Source organism: Haplochromis burtoni, unplaced genomic scaffold, assembly GCF_018398535.1.
Source record: "Haplochromis burtoni strain Fernald_Lab_line unplaced genomic scaffold, NCSU_Asbu1 Contig_136, whole genome shotgun sequence".
In the NCBI taxonomy this organism is placed as follows: Eukaryota; Metazoa; Chordata; class Actinopteri; order Cichliformes; family Cichlidae; genus Haplochromis; species Haplochromis burtoni.
In genome coordinates, this window is record NW_024582497.1 from 28,850 (window position 1) to 46,918 (window position 18,069).

Genomic DNA, 18,069 nt, shown 5'->3' on the forward strand with positions numbered 1-18,069 from the left:
AAGACTCCACTTGCCAGTCTTTCCATTTCGGATGTGATGCGTTGGAAAGAGAGATCTCTAAGAAGCGACGTAAGGGCGCCTCTTGGGTGAAACACAGCTCAAAATCCCGTTTATTGGGCAGAGCAATGAAAGAGTATATGTCCTGCACATTCAGCCATGATGTTTGCAATAACAGCTCTTCAGCAACATAATCACGGGTCGGGGGATCCCCGTCTCCGATGTACTTAAGTCTCACCCATAAATTGCTGAAGTTTGAAGCAAACGGTAATGGGGCATACGGGGGCATGATTACATAACTAATAACCCTTGCCGCCCTTGCCTCGTTCTTTGCTTTTTTTTTTTTTAGTTTACACAACACATTTTGTTAATATTTACATGTACAATAATCAACACATGCAAAGTAGCAGTGCAGCAAAAGGTGGTTCTACAAAGTATTGACTCAGGGGGCTGAATAATTACGCACACCCCACTTTGCAGTTATTTAATTGTAAAAATTGTTTGGAATCATGTACGATTTTCGTTCCACTTCTCACGTGTGCACCACTTTGTGTTGGTCTTTCACATGGAATTCCAATAAAATTGATTCATGTTTGTGGCTGTAATGTGACAAAATGTAGAAAAGTTCAAGGGGGCTGAATACTTTTACAGGCCACTGTATAGTGCTTTTCTACGCTTTCTGAGCACTCAAAGCGCTTTACACCGTTCACACAAGCACTTTTCTTCTAAGCTCTTTCTATATAACACCTATACTCATTCATACTCTAATTGATGCATCGAAGAGCAACTTGGTGTTAGTATCTTGCCCAAGGATATTTGGCATGCAGACAAATTGAACCATCAACCTTCCGATTAGCAGGTGATCTGCGCTACCTCCTGAGCTAGAGCCACTCCAGTGGAGTTAGTGCCCCTTGAATCAGTGATTCAGGCTGGTGGTGTAATGGTGTTGGGGATAATTCCATGGCAAACTCTGAGCTCCTCAGTACCAACTGACCAAAGTCTAAACACCACAGACTACCTGAGTATTGTTGCTGATCATGTCCATCCCCCTTTATGACTGCAGTGTACCATCTTCTGATGCCTGCTTCCAGTAGGATAGCGCACCGTGTCACAAAACTCAAATCATCTCAAACTGGTTTCTTGAACACAAAAATGAGTTCACTATGCTTAGATTGTAAAAAAAAAAAAGAGCACCTTTTGGGATGTCCAAATCTTCTTCAACTGCGTGATGCTATTGTGTCAATATGGACCAAAATCTTTGGGGAATGATCCAGAACTTTCTTGAATCTGTGCCACAAAGAACTGAGGCAGTTCTGAAGTCTACAATGGGGCTCTAACCCAGTACTAGAAGCAAGGTCAGTGAGTGCGTACAGTCTGCATTTAACATTTTTGGATTGACTGAGTTGTTTGTGTTCTGCTTCTCAAATTTAACAAATCAGCAGTTAAATTTCTCTACCGTGTCACAGATTTTAACCACATTTTAAAAGACTTGGGTAAAAATACAGAAAAACACAGCTTTTCATCAAACATTTTTTAAATTAGTTCAACATTTTTTTTACAAAGTTGGTAAACTGTCTTCTGCCTTTGCAGAAGAATGGGAAAATGTGATAAAACATTAAATGAGTTTTTCTTAAAATGTCACAATTCCCCAAAACGTTACGATCATTAGGCTGACTGATGAGGGCGTCAGTTAAAAGAGGTTGACGCATCCACCATATTTCAGGGCTTTGAAACATAAAGCCGTCACAAGTGATAACTTATCTGGTATTTGCAGTCGTAAAGGCTGTTTATGACAGGCTCTCCCGCTCTCTGGGAAACCTGACCAACCTTTTGTGGTGTATTCAAGCTGACCTTTACGTCCACATAAAGGTCACCGTATCACAGAGCTTTGGAGGAAAATAGCTGTAGGATGTGCTGATGACCAAAAAGGTGATACCAAAGAGAAAGATTTGTTTAAATAGTGCATATCTAGCATGTTTGCTTGGGGGGTGAAAGACTAATTTATTTTTATATGTCACTATCACTTACAGGGATCCACTGGGCTTTATATACTACCAGCTTTATCAGTTTCCCTTTTAGCACAAGTTCAATAACTGGTTGTGGTGAATGTGTGGCAGTACCCAAAAACTATCTCAAACATTACACAGCAAAAGAAAAACTTTCCAAAACTACTACAGCATACCACTAAACAGTAATGTGATGGGTGCAGAATGAAAAAAGGTAATATGCTACTGTTTTCCCCACCATAAATATGAAAGCTATATTCAGGCTTGTGGCCACAAAAACATAGGATGGAGTATGAAAAATATAAAACATGGACAGAATTTAAACGATGCCACAATGGAAGGACACATATTCATCAACATGGAAAGCTTCATATTAGCAGCTGATCAGAAACATTTAAAAGGGCCTCTTTAGATACACTATTAGAAGTCTCATCTTTAAGGTAAAAGCCATGCATGCACAGACATTACTTGAACTCCCAGTGAACTCTTTCAGATGCAATCTAAAATGGCACAACAAAAGAGGCAGGACATGAATGGTTTTTGCAGTACAAAACTAAAATCAACCTAATTGTTCCTCAGGTCACAATCTCCTGTCAGGCGAGTAAAATATAGAACCCACCCAAACTTAAACCAAACATGAGTCATGAAGAGACACCATCTCTGCCAATCACCAGTGGTCGACGCCACCACCAACCCCAGAAATGTGATATTATGGACACGTCATCCACCGACTGCTCATGAGCATACATTTCCTGTCTTATCAACCCGCCCTTTAGTAATCTCCCATAGGAGAGACAAAGAGGATGGAACATCCATCCATCCTCATCCGCTTTGAAATGGCTCAAACTGTTCAAATACACAGAAAATATGACACAGGTCAGATGCTGTAGTATCAGAAATCTTTCAGACCAATTGAAATATGTAAACTGCAGACAGCTTCAACTCAACGCAATTACAAGGCGTTTACAACAAGGTGCAAACCAGCTCGTTGCACTAAACGATGAGAAGGGCATTTACATTTCACCAGAAAACATCTAAAAGAGCCTGCACATGCCTGAAGAAAATCTTTTGAGAGACAAAGCCAAGGTTTACTTGTACCAGAATGATAGACAGAGAAAAGTATAGAGAAGGAGAGAAACTGCTCGTGATCCAGAGTTAATGTATGGGCATGTAAGGCTGCCAGTGAAACCAGGCCACGAGTGTTTATTGATGATGTGACTGCTGACAGAAGGATGAACTGTGAAGTGTACACGGCTCTACTCTCTGCTCAGATTCAGCCAAAATAATCTGCACATCACCCAAAGCGTAATACGAAAGCAACCCAAGAACTTCTCAAAGAAAACAAATGGGATGTTCTTCAACGGCCAAAAGTAGAGACGCACAAACATGCACGAAGTGAAGGTGTTCTCATTAAAAGCCTGGCAAAGCATCTCAACAATCCTTACATTTAAAATGATGTCCAATTACATTTGAGCCACAGCTAATGGAGTACTTTTGTTATAAATGAAATAAAAGCTGAGAGTCTGCACTTCAGTTACATATTGTCTGTTTGACTTTAAATACAATGTGGTGGTGTACAGAGGCCAATTGTGTAGCTGTCCAAATACTTAAGGACCTAACCGTATGCTGAGATTTAATGGAGTCTGGACCTTTAGGAAGGGGGTACGATAATAGATATCCCAAAAGCTCCACACACTTGTCCATGTCTTTACTTATGAAGACACATGGAGAAGCAAGTACGACAGTGAATCAGTATCCCTAACAAGGTTTACACCAATTATTTCCAATATATCTGTAAGTAATGTTATCAGCAGTCCAAACATTCTTCATCTGGTCTACAAGACCATTGCAATAACCAAGAAACAATATTTCACTGCTGCAGTCAAAATAAGAGGAAAAGAACATGTGCACACTTCTGTAATAACTCTCTGCTCCCTAACTGGTAGCAGTAGTAGAGTCCGACCAGAGCTAAGTGGGAACAAGAAGAGTTTTTATCTCTTTAATGAACATGTCAGTCATGTGTGGACACGGCTAGAGCACGGACTGTCCTCAGAGCTGCTTAGATAAACTGTAGACAGACGTGCAGCTGGCCGCATTGCAGAGGAGAGCTCTAGTAGCAGAAAGTTACAGAGAAAACGAAATGAAAAACTATTTTTCTGCTCTCTGATTCTGGGCCTGATTCATCATGTGATGTCTGCACTGTAAGAACCCAGAGAGCCTTCAAATCCTGTCTGTCCTGCCTTTGCTGCTTAATGTCAGACTTGTCTCACTGCAGATTCCTGTGTGGGTTCAAGCAGCAGTTTATAGCCAGCAAAAAAAACCCCAAAAAACTGAGTATGTTCGTTCTTGATACAATTGAGACCTGGAGACTTTGTGTCACATTGATTAGAAGTGAATCTACCATCTGTTGTCAAGAAATGTCAAAAGAATAGATGAAGTCTCCCTAAGTGTATGCAAACTAGATGACAGAAGTATCACAGCTACACCAGGATAATATTACAGCAGTATCACACAGCTTCCTTTGCCTCTCCTGATGGATTTGGGACATTCGCATTAGGAATCAGAGCACCATCCTTCAGAATGAGATGTGAAATTATGTCATTATGTAATTGACAGAAACATTTTAATATTTAAGCCTATAATTGTGGGCTACAAGCAAGCTGCTCCTTATCATCAAGCTAAGAGGGCAGTTAGGTAGAGAGTCGGAGCGAAGTTTACAGCAATTATCTCTCTCGTTTTGTCTCAAACTCAGTCTCGGGGGCGCATTTTACGAGTGGAACTGAACTAAAGAAATTACTGTGGGGCGAGGGAGCTGATCGGAGTCTGAAAACAGCTATGTCTAAAGGTAATGAAGCTGTGAGCTGAGAGCAAGCGATGACAAACTGGCGCCTCTCCAGCAGGACCAGATCCGCTTCATAACTGCAATCCCCTCGTTTTACAGACCTAACATCAAGAGTTCTCTTCTTTGTCAGCACAAGTGCAATTATCCACAAGTCGCAGCACGCAAGCATACCTTTTAGTTAGCAGGTGACGAAGCAGAGGACCAAACACTCTACTCAGTTGTAAACCTTGCACATTGCTGTCACAGCATTCATTACACAGGAGACTAAAGCATAAACAGTAGCGTGATTAAGTAATTAGTTAGATTCTTACTTATGCAGAGAGCAGTGTTGTCAAAGTATTCAGAAATTAAGAATTTAATTTTGTCTTTTGATATTTGTGGCTGAAATTACTTCAGAATGACTTTTTCTGTTTTCATCAAACATGAGGACCGGGGGCTAGAACCATCCCACCAAATGGACCAATTCAGCCCCCTAGAGTGCGGTGGAAAGTGTGGAAATTGCAGTGAAGTCATTAATATCTGACATGAGGCGATGTCAGTGTTACTGTGAAGAAAATAGTTGGTCTCAGAAAATCAGTTTCAACAAGTTGTTTGAATCATAAAAAGTGAAATACCTCTGTTGTTCAACGTTACCTGTCAAGGTTTTTTGCTTTTGCAGATTCGGTGAAATATGCAGTGCACATGTGGTAATCAATATTGCTAAATATTACTACAATTATTATTAGTGAGAATCTCAGATGTTCATCACAACTTTATAAATTGTTTGTTCACTGTTTTTACAATATACCTGTAGTTCTAGAAAGTCAGGTTATTATGCAGCTTTGTTTATACATTACCCATAAACAAGAGTGAGTTTAACACCCCTGGTCTGTGTTTTTCATCTTTAATATAATGCTCATTTCTGCTTATCAAGGTCTCTTACCCCTTCCTGAAAGACAAAACTCATTTGGGAGGGGGTAAGAGACAGCCTTTGCATACAGGAAGTCCTGAGGGACTCGGTCAAATGCCAAATCTTAAGTCCACAAAACACACGTAGACTCATTGGGCAAACTTCTGTGCATATTAGGTAACCTCGAGACGATTAAAAAGCTCGTCTAGTGTTCCACGACCAGAATCAAAACCATATTGCCCCTCTTGAATCGTAACTTTGATTTAAAAAAATTTAAAAAAAAAAGGACTCTCTTCCCCAGCAGCTTGGCATATAAGATGGGACCAACACCCTAGTCTCCCAAACCATTGGCTCTGTCCCCAACTTCCACATGATACTGCACAAGTGTGTTAACCAAAACAGCCTTACAAAACCCAGCTTTTTAACACGACAATGATGAACAAGTCAACCCACCACCCCCAAATTCTGCTCCTGCTACATAAGGGATATCAGTGGGACTTAAAATATCCTCAGCTGCAGTCAGACGGTACTGCATCCTGACTGTGCACAGTATAGAGTCAGGATTACACAGTGTGATATTCCTGCTTCCTGTTTCCAAGAATTGCCTTAAGGACGACCGAAAGTCTTGCTTACCGAACTCCTCCAACATCCAAATTTTGACTTCAGCTGTGGTTGCAACCCACTTGGCCTGTTGGCCTGACTTGTCGGCTGCCTGTGAAATCAAGCTCAATAGGACTACTTCTTCAACTTGACAGCTGCCCTCTGGTGTCCAATGTCTGGTTTGGTGGTCTGGTGCCTGGTCTGGTCCACTCAGTCTCCCTCAGAATGCTGTCAAAGCCGTGCTGGAGGTGGGAACTGAAGATCTTGTAGATCAGGGCCTCTGATAAGTGAGCACCCTCTCACCACCTGGTTTTGATTAGTTGAAAGCTTTGCTCCACTCTTTACTTTAGTGTCCAACACATAAGGTCTGATGATATGATTATAAAATCAATCATCAAGTTCTGACTTAGGATGTCCTGTTGCCAAGTGCACTAATGGAGAAAAAGTGATTACCATGAAAGCAAAACAAATACAAAAACACTATTATTTTGTGAGGCTGTACCTTCCAACGGTCACACAGTTGTTTACCATGTGAGCATTGAAATTCCCCAGCAGGACAGAGTCCCAAGCACGTAAGGCTTTCAGATTGTCCCCACAAATTCACTTGAAGCTGTGTCACAAAAGTCTATCAGGTGATATTCTCACATAGACTAAGAACCAGCCAATAAAACAAATTAAGAAAAAGCAGATGACTCAGCAGATGAAGAAAAGTAAGCACAATCTTTCCAGTATGTGAAACTATGTCTAATTTTATTCCTGCTCTTGATTGTAGTTTGGAAGGATGTAGTTCTCCTGCTAGGTCTGCATCTACATCAACAAATATACATATTATAGATTTACAAATTCAGATTTCCAGTTCTCTCATTCCAGTTTAAACTTGTACATCTCAGTTGTCTCACGCTTAAATAGGCTGCCAACGCAAAAGATGCTGGAAGCCACTCTGGCTAAGTCATTTGCACTTGTCCACCAGTAAAAGTCGCACATAATAAGAAATTAAATCACAAAAGGCAATGATCATAACAAACAAAGACAGACTTGAGTGCCAGCGTACACAGGTAAACTCCAGGAGAAGAACAGGTGCTTCAAAGAGGAAGTTGTTCTCATGTGGCTTTCTTTGATTTGACTCTGCTCTGTTCATCTCCCAGATTACTCCTGGCTTTCAGGGAAATAAAACGCATCACAAAGAGAGTGATGTTTCTTTAAACGGGGAAAGAAAGGTGATGTGGACGCAAGCCAAGCTGTGTCCTTATCATCCGGAGGGGCTTACTGCACAGGTGACACACGATTTGCAAGGAGGGCTTAACTTGTCATGATTTCAGCGAGGTGGCGGGAGGGAAGAGCCTCATTAGCATTTACGGAAAGGCCCAGAGCTGCATACATAAACAATGCTGAACAAGGCAAATGCCACTTTTAAAAGAAATACTGGAGATGTGGGAAAAAATGTTTTCTTTGGATAAATAATCCGATTGTTGAATGAGCTATATTGGGCATTAAAGTAAAAATCTAAGTATATATTTTACTTTAGTGACAGTGTTTTCTGAAGATGATGTCACCTTACTGACTACTTTATTAGATCTACATGTGTAATCATTCGAGGCTGTTCCAGCTCACATTTTACTGTTTGGCTATATCATGAAAAGTCTCTGCTTTGCGATTGTGGGGATGGAGTTTTGCTGGCACGGTGTGAGAGTTGGGTTATTTTAGGAAACAGTCACGCTTTCACAGACTCAAAACATGGCTGCTTTAACTGCTCATTGCTGGAAAAAAACACATCTAATGGACAAAGGAAAGTAGTTTCTAAATCACTAATTCAAGGTTAAGATTACATTTTAATTTTTTTGTGGACAAAATATTAAACGTTCCACTTCATCCAATTTCTACTGTAAAGCCTAGTTTAGTATTTAAAAAATGTAACCACTGACATACTGAATTTAAAATATGCAAGAGACTTTTACTCTTTAATCTGAATCTTGGTCATTTACACTCATGTGGACAAGAAAGTTTTCACAGGAATCTCTGAAAAACCAAGAACACCCCACGAATCACAAGTTTGGCAGCAATAAGTTTAAGTAATCGTTTTCAGCATCTATACATCAACTTCTCACATTCTTGTGGATGACTTTTACGCATCTCTTCTTTACAATGTTGCTTCAGTTCATTGATGTTTACGGGCTTTCATTTATGCACAGCTCTCTTAAGGTAATACCCAACATTATTTCAGTTTCAGTTGAAGTCTGGACTTTGGCTGAAATTGGGTCATGGACAATGATCCAAAGCACAGCGACAAATCTGCTAAAAAAGAAAAGCATCAGGATGTTGCAGTGGTCCAGTCAAAGTTTATCTGTTGGACAGATGTCCTCACATTGGACTTCAGAACACTTTGGTACTCAGAGGGGTTCATGGTCGACTCAGCCAGTGCAAGATATCCAGCACCTGTGGCTGCAAAACAAACCCAAGTCTTCATCCCATCCACCACCGTGCTTTACAGCTGGTATGAAGTGTTACGTTTTCTCCAAATTTGGTGCTGCACATTACAACCAAACATCACTTTGGTCTCATCTCTCTGAAGAAGTCTTGTGTTCAGATGCCACTTTAAAACATAGCCCATACTGATATATTCTTTCTCTTCACAAGCCATGCTTGTTATTGTTTTTCTAATTTTACTGTCATGATCTTTAACATTTAACATGCTAACTGAGGCCTGTACAGTCTGAGTAAAGCTCTTGGGTTTTCGGTAGTTTCTCTGAGCATAGTTTGAACTTGGTGTGAATTTGCTGGCACTTCCACTCCTGAAAAGATTGTGGCATTGTGTTAACGCACAGTTAAATGCTCCAGACCAGCAAAATGCCAAAACCTTTGCTTTCATTGAGGTGCTCACACTTGCTGATGATCAATTAAGCAAGTATATTTGATTAGAATTACCTTGCTGTGACTTCTTAACTACCATGGAAGCATTAAGGGTCTGCTTAAGTTTTTCACAAGAGAAGAGTCCTGCATTTTTTTTTTTCATGACTGCAACTAAGAGATAAAAATTGTGATTTTGCTAATTTGCAGGTAAAAATCCATTTGGTTGTAGATTTAAATTTGAAAAAAAAAAATCTGATTAAAAAGCTTGTTTAATGATTATTTTAATAGCTTGCAATAACTAAAGAGGAAGCAGGTCCCCCAGGATATCCTCTGAAGATTTCTGTGAATTATAATAAAATAAAATAAAATAAATTAACTTTTATATTTATTTTGCATCAACTGCAATGTTGTTTTTCCCACAACCCACTTATTCAATAAACAGACAGAATGTTATTAGGCTTCAAGTGATGTCATAAATAACTCACAGGATTATGTTTCCTTCATTTCGCTTTTTTAAGAAAACAGTTTGACTCAACATAAAAAATAAAGAAATAAAAATCTTTCATAAGACATTTGGAAAGAAAATTAGGTTTATATAAAAGGAGTCTTTATTTAGTCCTCACAGTACAGTTTGTACATCTGTTTGCTTGGAAATACTTCAGTAATTCACCAGTGAGGGAAGACAGTCGTCCACAGTCAGACGGCATCGTGGATTTTAGGAAATTCAATTTGGAAATCTTTAAATTAAACCCAAACAGAATCAACCTTTGATAAATTAAATATCTTTGATCGAATATGCTTTTAAACAGAAGAAAATCAGAGCCCAGCTTAAGTCATGTTGCCGTTTCTGTGTGTCGACCGTCTCCTGTTCGGTTTCCTCTCATTAAGACTTTGACCACATTGCAGATGGTCGCTCCTGAGCTGAGCCTGTGTGTGTCTGTGTGAGTCCTGTGTGTGCGCACACGCTTTAAAGTGAAACTCATCAGTATTCCTCTCACTCTGGGGGAATTAGCTGCCAGAACACCGCTTTTTCTGCCAACTTTGATCCCAGCCCTCCTTTCAGGACCAGTAAGGTGGACAACAAACCACACTCGTTATAGCTCGTTAATGGACCGACGCAGGGCTCAGAGCCTCAGGCAGAGTGCAGTGAGGATCACATGCACGAGGGAGTATAGGACTCCAACACGTAGCTCAACCTTACCCCCTTCTCTCCGAGCTCTCTTAGTGCTTTAATCAAATCCTGCCTGCCAGAGAATAACTAACAAATCAGCTCAACCCTCGGCTGTAAAACTGGTCAAATCTTCTTTTACATTTGTATCATAACAAGGCGACCAGGAGACGCTTGAGTACAAGAGGGTGCTTGAGATAATGATATTGGTGAATAATGGCTCCTGCCACATGTGTTTTTTTTAAGCACAGTCATTGACTTTGAAATGCCACAGAACATCTATCATCATTATTTAAAGATCTTAATTTTAATTTAACAGGACATGAACGGATGACATTAAGCTTTAATGAATTTCAGTAAAGTCATTGAATATGAACTTACTTCAGGTCTTCAGAAGCCCTCGCCTGGATCAGAGGAGTCTCCACTGAATGTCCGAACACGGCTCCTTCCGAGCCTGCGGATAAAACAAATCCCAGATCGTGTTCAGTGCAGCTTTATATTATGTTCCACAAAATACTTTTTTGGTAACGATTTAAACATAGAAACTAAATCCATATTTTTCAGTGACTTGCATGATTCAATTACATTATATCACCATTTAAAAGAGAAGAAAAAACAAGTGAACAGACTGCAGGCAATGGGCACGTATTGTCCACATAAACCTCCTGCTGCAGTCTTTCAATCATTAAAATCCTTAGAACAGCTAAGCCCAGCACTGGCTGTGTGATTAGCTCTGCTGCCTTTTTACTTGCCAAGCAAATGTGTAAAACCAGAAGACCATTGGAGGCAACTCGTTCTCACCCTAACATCATGATGTGGCAGGAAAAAGACTCACCCAACCAGGTGACCAATATCCAATTTTGGTCAGCCTGTGTCAACTGTAGCCTCAGTTTCCTGTTTGGAGCTGAGAGTGTCACCCAGTGTGGTCTTCTGCTGTATATTTGCATTCAGAGATGCTCTTTCTGCATACCTTGGTTGTAACGAGTGATTATTGGAGTTACTGTTGGCTTCCAATTAGCATGAAGCAGTCTGACCTCTGGCATCAGCAAAGCACCCAGAGAACAGCTGCTCATGGGATATTTTCTGTTTTTTTGGACCCGTCTTTGCAAACTCTAGAGATGTTTTAGAGGGAAAATCCTAGTAGATCAATCACGCCACGTTCAAAGTCATCTGACTGCATGCCCAAATGCATTGCTGCCATGGCTGATTAGATAACTGACAAACAAGCAGCCAAACGGGTGTACCAAATGAAATCACCAGATAGTGTATATTACTTGTGTTGACATATTGTGGATTAAAGTCTTAAGTCTTACTTATGCCTTACTCATTAATGTGTTGGACTTCTAATATACTCCGGGAAAACCTACAGTACAAAAACTTAAGATTCAAATCTGCCCTTTTAGTTTTAGACAATACACCATTGATCACGGTTTATTTAAGATATCCAAAGACAACTGAGTGAGACTCCAGCATCGTCTTACCTGTGACTGTGAACTTTTCTGCTGCCATGATGACCTCCTCCTCGTCGGCAGTGAACAGAAGTGTGCCCCCGTCTCTGCTTCGCACCTCCAGCCTCTGACACTGGGCTTCCACAGCCTCGGGACCTGCAAGAGAGACGTAGATACTCAAGTTTCCATTGAAAACCTTCAGTAAACGTTGCTGAGTGCACTCAATTTAACGGCAAAGGAACGATTCAGCTTATTTGTATTCATTTACCTCTACTGCATTTTCCAGTATTTTATGAATGTTTCTAGATCTAACTATACATTTTAGTTACGATTAGAAAAATTTCCACCTCAAAAGTTTTATTAGTCTGCAGTGGTAACAACTTTCACTTTTTGAAAATAGCGCTGTCAAATAAAGGTTGACTTATGCGACTCTGGTCTTTTAAATCTGCTCCGGGAAGCTACAGTATGTTTGTGCATGTAAGACTATTAGCAATCTGAAATACTTTGTGGAGTGCTTGCTTTGCAAATGAAAGGCTCCTAACAAAGCTGGATCAGCCATGCTTCTCTGATGAATGAAGACAAATCAGTAATCTGTTCCGCTGGTGAGGAATATTAATTCCTGTTCTCCAGACTTTGGTGTTTTTCCAGATGTGCATGCACAAAATTCGTCTCCTTTTCTTGCTCTCTTCTCCTCTCTCTGCCATTAATCCATGCCCTGCGACGGCTGGGGAATTTAATTATTCTCGCTGAGTTTCATCTCATTTCAGACGAAACGCAGTACCCACAAAAGCAGGCGTAATTTTCAGAGGAAGGTCAAGCGTGACCAAAACGTGTCATATCAACAGTCTTGTCAAATCACCATCAACTCTCTACTTATGCTGGCTAAGATCAATAGCTATTAATGTTAATAAGCAGGTCATTTGCTTTCTAGTGGTGATTAATCATGTAAATGACTTTGGTAATTTAGTCTGACTGATGGCTGAACCTGATGATAAAGAGATGAAACTATTGCTCTTTCAATAAGAGCATCAAAGGTTAGCGTCTGGAAAAAAAACAAACTACTCGAATAAGATGTAGAAGCATTAAAGAGAACTTCAGGATAAATTGTTGTGCTAATCTTAAATGAAGTCATCAACAAATGGTATTGATCTGGTAATTTATACAGCTGTGGCCAGATTAATCCAAGACCAGTTTTTTTCAATAATAAGTTGTACAAAGAGAGAGGAATACAATGCTGTGCAGAAGTCTGGAAGTGCATCTTGTTTCTTCATATATTTTATTAGAAAAACATTCATAAGCCAAAAACAGAGATTCTACAACTCTAACAAGCTTGAAAGTCAGTATCTGGTATAAAAATGTGATTCTTCAACACAGCCTGAACTGTTAGGCAGCTTTCTTGTTATTTAAATAGTCTTCAGGAACAGTTTTCCAGGCTTCTTAAAGGACATTCAAAGCTCTTCTTTGGATGTTGGCTGCTTTTTGTTCTGTTCTCTGTCGAGTTGATCCCAAACTGCTTCAATAATGTGCAACTCTAGGATCTGAGGAGGCCAATCCATGACGGACAGCATGTGTGTTTATTTCTATCCAGGTATTCTTTTACTGCATTGGCAGTGTGTTTTGGATCATTGTCATGCTGAAAAATGAATTGAGTTGCCAATCAGAAGCTTTCCAGATTGTATTACATGTTGGATCAAAATCTAATCGCGTGTTTCTTTTCCAGTTCTTTTGTAATTTGGCAGAACTCAGCCTTTTCTCCTTGTTTTGCTTCCTTAAGAATGGCTTCTTTGGCACCCGTTTAGGTTACTGGTTGAGCAAGCGCCCATATGCCTTGTGGATGAAAGGGAGCAGCAAAGGTTCGAGTCGAACCTGTGGCCTAATCTCTCAGGTCTCTGTCAGGACTTTTTTCCTTTTGTTAAGAACATAACTTTCAGATACTGTTCTTCTACTAAAGATAGTTTTTGAAGGTAGGGTTTCAAAACAAAATTTTATGTTTGTCAAAATGTGTTCTCATAATCATAATTTTCATAAATACACATGATGAAAAGCCTTTTTGCGACAGCCTGCTGGTGATAAAATGCTTGAATATACAATTTTAAATTGGAAAACAGAAAATAAGTGAAAAAGCAGCCAATCTCCAAGGAAAATATTTTAAAAACCTTTAAAAAGCCTGGTCAACGTTTGCACAAGTCAAAGTTTAAAATGGTAAACAGCAACATATAATGAAATGAGGGGTGGCTCAAGACCTTTGCACAGCACTGTAAAAACTGAAACTACTTTTAGGCTACATTGCAGACAGTCATTCCACAGCAGGTGTTTCCTTGCAGGTAAGTCAAGCAGCAATTTATAGTTTCAGGATGGAAATGGCACCAGCAGTAGTAGTGTAGAGGTACACAAAGGAGGAAGTGGAAACTCACCCACTGTGAGCTGACCAGTTAGCAGGCCTTGTTCGTTTCTGGCATTCAGCGTTACGTTCTTGTCTGACCGCAAGACCAACAAGCTGTCCTAGGGGGAAGCATGGAGGGGGGAGGAAGAGACACACAGTGGGAGAGAGACGGAGAAGAGAGGAAAAAAAATGCTGCATTAAAAAGCTTAAATCTCATAAACAGCGTTGGAAACTGTTAAACTTATTCTTTCAATGTTAAAGAACCACAGAGGAAGGAAGAAATTAAATATGTAAGATCACTGAACAGGAATTATTTAAATCCCCACACTCAGCAGCTATCAGAGACTGCCTTGTCTTGTTGAAATCAGAATTAATGTAATTATGCTGGTTCGAAGTAGATTGTAGTCTACAGTAAAAAGGTTTCCCAAGTGGATCTTTCCTGGATAATAACCACCGAATTACACAACATTAAGGCTAAAATGGAACAAATTAAAACCGAATTATTGAAAGATGAGTAATGAAGTGAAGAAAGAGATAGAGGAGGAGGAAGGGGTTTGCGGGGCAGCCGAGGACGTGTGTGTGATGAGCGTGGGTGCATTCTTTTCATTGCTGCAGACATTTCGGCTGTGGACCTGTCCTGCTTTCTGGCAGCTTTGCATTTTGCAAGTTTATAGCTTGTTGACATTTGAATGATGGCACATGTGCATTTTGAAAAGGCTTTGAAATGCACCCATTCTACCTCAGACGTCTACATTTCCCAGTAACATCATCTTATGAATACATTTAGGAGACTTCTACCTGGACTTTAGATTTTAAATACCTGACCGCTACAATCACACACTTGCTATCACACAAAGTATATATGGTTGAACATCAACATACTCTGGGAGGGTTATGTGGGTCTGCGAAAATGTGAAGCACATATCAATGTTTCTTGTGTGTTGTATCGGTCTGTCAAACGTCCTAAAGCAGCTAGAGATCTTTCTCTTGGTACTTGACCAAAATATTTTATAAACCTATAAGAGCAACATAAATAAGAATTCTGTAAAAACAGATGTTGCTGGAAGCTCAGTGACATAATGACAACTTGTGCTCTAGGGCTGCAAACCCAGACAGTATGTCAAGACTGCCTTAATTGATTTTTGGACATCTTCAGGCAGTATAAGAAGCTGTAGCAACACTGACCTAGCGCCACCGTATAACTCTTATGGTGAAAAGTTAGCAGTAAGCAGTTACTCTTTTACACATGCCACAGAGCGAAATTACCCTTCACTTGGAATTGTTTTGAGAGCTCTGTGTGTCGTTTCCTTTTTAAACACGCTGTTTTTATATTAAAAATCATCCCCTGTACACATGTAGTTCAGCACAGTTTCATAACACAATTCAATCTATCCAACAAGACCATTCAGTGTAAATTAGTGGCAGAGGGTTGGTTGGGCGATACTTCTGCAGCCATTAACAAACACCAGAATAAACACCCCGAGGCTGCTTTTATTGTTGCTGGCGACTTCAACCACACCAACTTAAAGACAGTCCTCCCCAGATTCCACCAACATGTCTCCTGCCACACCAGAGGAGACAAGACTTTAGACCATGTGTATTCCAACCTGGCTGGAGCCTACAAAGCCACACCCCTCCCCCACATTGGACAATCGGACCATCTCTCCCTGTTCCTCACACCTCGGTATTCACCACTCATCCAACGTGTGAAACCTGCTGTGAGGACAATTAAAGTGTGGCCAGAGGGGACAGACGCAGTGCTCCAGGACAGATTTAAAAACACAGACTGGAATATGTTCACCCACACAGACCTGGACCAGTACGCCTCATCTGTACTGGATTACATCTCCGAAACCACAGACAGTGTCACCACCCAGAAACGGATCACCATGTACCCCAACCAGAAGCCTTGGATGAACCGGGATGTTCGTCTCCTCCTGAAGGCCCGCAACACCGCCTTTAGGTCAGGAGATGCACACGCCTACAGTACAGCCAGGGCTAATCTAAAGAAGGGCATCAAAAAAGCCAAACACCATTACAAAAAGAAGGTAGAAGAACACTTCTCCAACTCCAACCCCCGACGCATGTGGCAAGGACTCCAGACCATTACAGACTACAGGACCACCAAACCCTCCCCCGCATCCTCTGATGTCTCCTTCCTCAACGAGCTCAACAACTTTTATGCTCGTTTTGAGCGAGGGAACCCCACAACCACAACCAAAGCAGACGTGACGCCAGACCACCAACCTCTGACTCTCTCCCCCACCGATGTAGGAGCGGTGCTGAGCAGGATCAATGTCCACAAGGCTGCAGGTCCTGATGGCATCCCCGGGCGTGTTCTCAGAGCGTGTTCTGGGGAGCTTGCAGGAGTGCTCACAGACATATTCAATCTGTCCTTGGCCCACGCTGTGGTACCGGCCTGCTTCAAATCCACCTCCATCGTCCCGATACCCAAAAACTCCAACCCATCTTGCCTCAATGACTACCGCCCAGTAGCACTCACCCCCATCATCACTAAGTGCTTAGAGCAGCTGGTCCTAGCACACTTCAAATCCTGTCTCCCCCCCACCCTGGACCCCCACCAATTCGCATACCGCCAGAACAGGAGCACAGAGGATGCAGTCTCCATCGCACTGCACTCTGTCCTCTCACACCTGGACAACAACAACACCTACGCCAGAATGCTGTTTATAGACTTCAGTTCAGCATTCAATACAATCCACCCCTCACAACTCATCAGGAAACTGACAGACCTGGGCATCAGTTCCCTCATCTGCAAATGGTTACTGGACTTCCTGACCAACCGCCCCCAACATGTCCGGCTGGATAACCACTGCTCATCTACCATCACAATGAACACCGGTGTACCACAAGGCTGTGTGATGAGCCCTTTCCTCTACTCCCTCTTCACCCACGACTGCAGACCTGCTGATGGTTCCAACACCATCATTAAGTTTGCAGATGACACCACGGTGATTGGCCTCATCAGTGACAACGATGAGGCCGCCTACAGGGAGGAGGTGGATCGTCTGGCTGAGTGGTGCGACACAAACAACCTGCTGCTTAACACCGAGAAGACCAAGGAGCTCATCGTGGACTACAGGAGGAATGCTGACCCACATCCACCCATCCACATTAAGGGGATGGCTGTGGAGCGTGTGAGCAGCTTCAAGTTCCTGGGAGTCCACATCTCCGAGGATCTCACCTGGACGACCAACTGCTCCAAGCTGGTCAAGAAGGCTCACCAGCGCCTCTTCTTCTTGAGGACTCTGAGGAAGAACCACCTGTCCTCAGACATCCTGGTGAACTTCTATCGCTGCACCATCGAGAGCATCCTGACCAACTGTATAACAGTCTGGTACGGGAACTGCTCTGCCTCGGACCGGAAGGCGTTGCAGAGGGTCGTGAAAACTGCCCAGCGCATCGCCGGAGCACCACTTCCTGCCATAAAAGACATCTACAGGAAGCGGTGTCTGAAAAGGGCTGGGAAAATCATCAAAGACCCCAGTCACCCATCACATGGACTCTTCACCCTCCTGCCCTCTGGGAGGCGCTACAGGAGCCTCCGGACTAAGACCACCAGGTACCGGAACAGCTTCTTCCCCACAGCTGTCAGACTCCTGAACTCTGCCTCCTGACATCTGACCCACGTTAACACATGGACTGAACATACACACACCCACAATGGACAACCGTACCCTCAAACACACAATAATAACATGGACTGAACCACCACTCACAACCACTAGCACTTTATATAGCCTCTGTAGGAATTATATCTCACTTATCTTAACTGCACTACTGTATAGCTCTGTGTAAATAATCATTCTGTACATTCGATAATTTTTAACCCTACAACTGTTTACAACTTGCATAGTTCCCATTTCTG

The 18,069-nt window shown here is 41.6% G+C and overlaps 1 protein-coding gene across 2 annotated transcripts in view; it reads right to left on the reverse strand.

Annotated features, from left to right (window-relative positions):
* Positions 1 to 534: 534 nt before the first annotated feature.
* Positions 535 to 18,069, reverse strand: part of LOC102294587 (zeta-sarcoglycan) — a 47,809-nt gene continuing 30,274 nt past the window's right edge. Inside the window, exons 4-7 of one of the 2 annotated variants that reach the window (XM_042224371.1) lie at positions 14,212 to 14,299; positions 11,831 to 11,953; positions 10,731 to 10,803; positions 535 to 9,521 (exon numbers count right to left, since the gene is read on the reverse strand). In XM_042224371.1, the coding sequence (XP_042080305.1) occupies positions 9,458 to 9,521; positions 10,731 to 10,803; positions 11,831 to 11,953; positions 14,212 to 14,299 (348 nt within the window). In that variant the 3' untranslated portion in view covers positions 535 to 9,457. Of the gene's footprint in view, positions 9,522 to 9,566; positions 10,804 to 11,830; positions 11,954 to 14,211; positions 14,300 to 18,069 lie in introns of those variants that run through there. The other variant, XM_042224372.1, reaches the window with a different exon arrangement.